Genomic DNA, 5563 nt, shown 5'->3' on the forward strand with positions numbered 1-5563 from the left:
AAGTACACAGGATGACATCAGATAAAAAGAAAATACAAAGCAGTTAACAAAGCAAAAATTGTTTTTTAACTGAGTAGGCAACACATGGTATTTATTCAGAGTAGAATAACTTCAAAGGAGGAATGGTAAATAGAACATTATGTACTGCATTGAAATAGGCACAGTGAACGCAAAGGAGGTAAGAACTCTCAAAGCTGCCTCCTGACAGCCCATTCTTGCAGCTTCTAAGCTTACACCTAGGTTTTCAGACTTACACCTAGATCTTCAACTGGATCTCGAAGAACTGAAGTTGAAGAGAATTATAAAAATCAATGTGTATGCATGTATATTAAACTAAAAATTTGGGAATTTATACTCACAGGCCATGGCTGAAGATTTTTTAGACCTTCTTCTACTTTTTCAATATCTGCAAATTTTGTAGCCCCATCTGCATCAGCCATAAGAATTTTTTTGCCCCGAGAACTAAAGACACCCTGCAATCAAAATAGTCAATAAAAATCAACACCTTTGAAATCAGTATTTGTCATAAGCTAGCTGCAAGACACTGCAAAAACCTAATGTAGTAACTAGAACAGTGGTATCTCAAAGATCCAACACAACAGGTGAGTCTTAACGTTCTGCAGCTAACAACAATTTCTCTATTTATATTGTAGTAACATCCAGAGACTTCACACACTGAGTAGTGCCCTCCAGTGACAGACAACGCATGAACATGAAAGGTTAACAATCCCTCTCCAGAGAAGCTTGCAAACTAAAAGCTTTACAAAACAAAATAGTGAGAGACAAGAAGTTGCTATAGTCAGCTATACAGGGGAGCACAAAGAAGCAGTCACTAGCAGCTGCCACTGCACTGGATAGCTTTTCTTTGTCATCTGAGCTATGGAAAGGAGGATGCAGTGCTATTTTTTTCCTAACATTGTTTCATGAGAATTCAAGAGATAATCTTGAATTAGTTTTGAAAAATTTAAGTCACAGTATTGCTGCAAAACATTTGTGATGCACCAGGTGTTACAGCTTGTTTTGCCATATTCTTGGTGAGAGGTATTTGACAATTTTTGAAGGGGTCCAGACAGGAAAACAAGTAGCAGTAGGTTTGCCAAACATACTGTCATATAATCATGTATGTGTGACTTTGGAAAAACCTGAAAAGGAAGTAGTAGTATAGACACCCACTCTATACTCTGCAATGCAAAACTATATCACACATAAAATCATTCTCCTTCTCTTTGAGTAACTTAAAAATTACATCCCTCCACACTTTCTAATTTAGTGTTTTCTCCATTTGCTATAGTTATTCATATATCATACAAAAATTAAATTGACATATTAAAGATAGAGCTTAAAATACAGATACAGACAGTCATAACCCATAAATGATACCACTCTTCTACAAAAAAGGTGCCATTCACCTTAGGGAAAAAAAAAGATTCCTTCTAAATGTGCAACAGCTATTTTATTTTTAGAACATGATGATTTTATGATAATATTTATGTGCAAATTAATATGTGAAAGCATAAATTGTGCTGGTTCTACTATGAAGTGTGGGTGATAGCAGTGTGCTTCAGTAAACAGACTGCTGGATGACAGTGTTTGCTCACTAGCCATTTTTAAAACCACAACTATGACCTGGAAAGCAACGTTTGCAAATTTAGCGGTATTTTGTCTACAAAAGCTTTACTTTAATCTGTAAAGTTGGTTTTTTGTTTTTTTTTTTTTTTTCCCTTTTGGTTGTTTTTTTAAAATGCAAGCATATTTCTAAGTGGAACTAACAGGAACATGAAACTCAAGTCTAACTTTTTTTTTCCTTTTGAATTCTCATATAAAAAAATTATTTGTTATTGATCCTCTTGGCAAGAAAATACTGTTTCCAAGATCTAAAATGAGCTTATTTTGGAAAGTTTTGGCCTAAATGCCTTTATTTAAAATATTTATTTATTTATTTTAAACCGGTACTCAGTTTTCTGGTAATAATTTTCTTAAGGTATTGAATCCAAAATGTCAATCAGCACAGCTCTATCTTCTGCATATCTGGGCACAGGTAGTTCAGACAGAGAAGGAGATGAAAGTATCAATTACCATCCTGACTGCTCCTCCTTTCCCTCGATTTTTTACCAAAGAAAGCACTCGCACTTTGTCACTTCCATATTTCTTGCAGTACTTCATTGCAACCTGATAGACACACAAAAAACCAGCATAAAACAAAAATAGGAATCAAGGTAGAAGTTTACATTTGCTCACCCTTTTAAAAAAAAAAAATTAATAGCATAGAGCTATAAGCACTTCAGTCGGCACAAATACATTGCCAGTGTTTGCTGGAGTCTGGGAAAATAAAACCGAGTTCACAGTCAACACAAGAAGACTGAAGAAGCTAGTCATGTTCAATAAGAACAGGATATTCCCCCAAGCAATTCTACATCCCATTCACTCAAGTCCAAAAAACTCAATACTAACGTAATTTATATCATAAATATACATAAAAATGTTACAGAACTTTTATACCAACAATAGTTAACCAAAGAAAAATAATCTTCTACTGTTGCTACCTACTTCTTACTTGTCTTGCTGTTACCTGTAGTTTTAAACAAAAATTCACAGTGATCTAAAATCCCATTACCACTGCAGGGATGTGCACATTTTGTTCCATGTTGTGGGGAAGAGAAAGCATAAGCTTTCTCCTCCAATTTTTTCTAAAGGTTGTCTCAAGGCCTTGTAAGTCCAGAGGCCCATGGCCATAGTGTGGTCAGCTAGAAATGACGCTAGAAGGAATACAAAGCAGTCAAAAAATACATACGAGCAATCCTTAATGGACGAGCTTAAGGGAAGTAAACGAAAAAGCAGCAGTTATTTTAGTACCTAATTCTAACATCTTCCAAGCAGCTTTAAAAAACCTCCAAGCTGGTGCGCCTTCCTTTCCAGTGACATACATCAAAATTGAAGCAGAAGAATGCAGAACTATTTTGAAAGTACTACTACTGGCACTGGGATTTTTAAATGAACATGCCATAAAGGGTATGGGAAAGAGCTATACAACCTGTCAGTTGTTCTGTCAATCACAGTATGAATCAGCTATTTTATAAGGCTTTCTAGCTTCCTCAAGTTCATATTCACATCACCATGCACGTAAAAAAATATTTCATAAAAAATTTGTTGAAGATCAGAATTTTCAGAATCTCAGCTGAAGGAAAAAAAAGCCATCAGTTAAGAGTACTACTATTTGCAAAAAAATCGTATGTGTATGCATGTGTGTATGTGACATCCACAATGCATATAGGACAAGGAGAGAAAGCATTCAGAAACATTAATTTTAATTGTCAACTACTTCAAGTGCCAAAATGTAAAAGCAAAATATTCACAAATGCAGTACAAAAATCCGTACCTCTGATGACTTGGTAAGACACCTCTTTTTCTTACCTTTGTGGTTTGATCTTTACTACCATCATCAACCACTATTACTTCATAAGTGAAGGAAGGATCTTGTTTCTTGAAAATAAACAGAAATAATGTATTTCATCCAATTTCTTAAGTAGGCAGTAGGTCTTTCAAACATCAGCATTCTTTTCTCTAGCAGTTTTTAACTCGTTCATGTTTGCCAACAGGTACCAATATGATGTAGTGAATTTGTTCACATGGCAATAATTAAAAAATTTTGCCATACTTGATGCCTGTTCCATTACATTGGCTTGCCATAGTTTTCCTCAGCTACCATCTAGAGCTGAAAAATCAATTTAGTTGTAAAAGATGAAAGCCCAGAACAACATCACTGTTAAGAAAACTCAAACAAAACAAAACTCATAAACTTTCACAATGGGCTTCTTACCCAGAGAACAAATCCTAAGAACAGATGCTTAAAAAACTTGTTGGAACAAACCAGGATTTAGTTTAGAAAGCTAAATGTATGGTTAATCCTTAATCTCTCTCTTGCAGAGATATCACGCATACAAAGATTTTTCATCATATAGTAGTAAATTAAATTTTTACTTAATTTAAAAATACCTTCCGGCATTCAATCTAAAAATAACTGACAAAAGACAGAAGAGTTACTTCTAAGTGGCTAAGTAATACTGCTTTAATGCATACCAAAACAACAAAGTGAATAGATCACTGACTTATTATACACAATACAAAGATAATGAATTCTGAATGCAAAATGAAAATACCTGTCTTTTTTCTAGATAATCCAAAGCTTCATCCATCATAAGAGGTACTACAGAAAAGGTAGAGGTCAGGTTAGTAGATTATAACAGGCAAAGCACCAAAAGCACCAAAAAACACCTGCACAAGCAAGCTGAAAACAACCACAAAGCAAAGCTGACTAAATTGTCTCATTCATACAACACTAACTTCAATAAACAAGCTTAGCACCTGCAACTGTCCCGTCAACAAAGTCCTATCCCTTCTGAATGCAAAAAGAACAATGAAAAAAATCATTCATGTAAGACAGGATAAAAACATTTATTTTAAAGAACTAACTTTCCATTTTGAAATACGGTATATAAGAACCAGGTCTGAGGAATGCACTGGACTTGAGAAAGGGCCAGGCCTACCTTGTGTCCCGATACACTTTACCTGTCAGTATCTCTCTTACTGGAATCTCAAACAGCTCAGTCTTTTCACTCATCAAGAAAAGGAATGACAACGTGTGCTACCACATCAATCCCAAGTACAGCTTTAGAGCTTGATCATTTCTATCGCATCTGAAAGCCTTCACTTTTTAGTATCAGGTACTTATATATATGGTAACATCAAAAGTCAAACAGAAACAAATGAGATCATCCTTTTCCTGCTTGTCTGAAGCTGCTGCTGTTGCTTACAAAGTGGGAAGCTCTTGAATAAATTTTAAAAGTCTTTTTCTACTTTTTGCCTTACAGCATTTACAGGAGCAATGAGCAGCCATTCTGCTGGACTTCATTAAAATAAAGAGGGTTCTTACAAGTGCCCCATGTTATTTTTAGCAGCAGAAACCAAGTTACATGGTGTCTTATTTTGAAATTCAATGTACTTGGAATGTTTTCTGGAAACTGTGTCCAAAATCAGATACATAATCTGGCCTGCCAGAATGTACTGCTAACATAAACTGACCTCTGCATTATTACAGTAACAACAGATAAATTTTCTATTTTTTCTCAAAATATGAAAAATCTTACACCGGTCCTCCTCATTGTACGAAGGCACAACAACAGAGAGTTCCCTTGTGGGGGGATCATGTATACTTGGTACAGATTCTTTCCTGCCTTCAGCATTTACAAAGAATTTCTCTTCTTCATGTCGGTGAAGGGTTGGCATTTTTATGGCAGTTACATGAGCAATCGTACAAATCTGTGAGGAAAAAAGAAATGAGAAAAATGGTTGAGCATTCTATTAAAGGTTTACCTAGCTGTGGAACATGTTACAAGGGGCAACCAAGTATTCTTCAGCAATGAGGTGGGTCAGCGGTGCAGTACTTCACCCACTGACCAAATCACACAGGACCAAAACCTTCTCAAGCCATTTGATTACTCCATTTCACTGACTCTGACCACTGTCAGCATCATTGGCTTGTCACTGTTTTCAATTGCAAAGCACG

General features: G+C 35.5%; 1 protein-coding gene across 1 annotated transcript; it reads right to left on the reverse strand.

Moving 5' to 3' along the window:
• Window positions 1–359: 359 nt before the first annotated feature.
• LOC104614697 (dolichyl-phosphate beta-glucosyltransferase-like) lies at window positions 360–5316 on the reverse strand (the record flags this gene model as incomplete). The annotated part of the gene is made up of 5 exons (XM_010282347.1): window positions 360–473; window positions 2077–2169; window positions 3412–3480; window positions 4158–4204; window positions 5145–5316. Coding segments are annotated over 5 exons (495 nt in total), but the record flags the coding sequence as incomplete, so codon positions are not given.
• Between the last annotated feature and the right edge of the window lie 247 nt (window positions 5317–5563).

This window comes from Phaethon lepturus, unplaced genomic scaffold, assembly GCF_000687285.1.
Source record: "Phaethon lepturus isolate BGI_N335 unplaced genomic scaffold, ASM68728v1 scaffold13282, whole genome shotgun sequence".
Lineage (NCBI taxonomy): Eukaryota > Metazoa > Chordata > Aves > Phaethontiformes > Phaethontidae > Phaethon > Phaethon lepturus.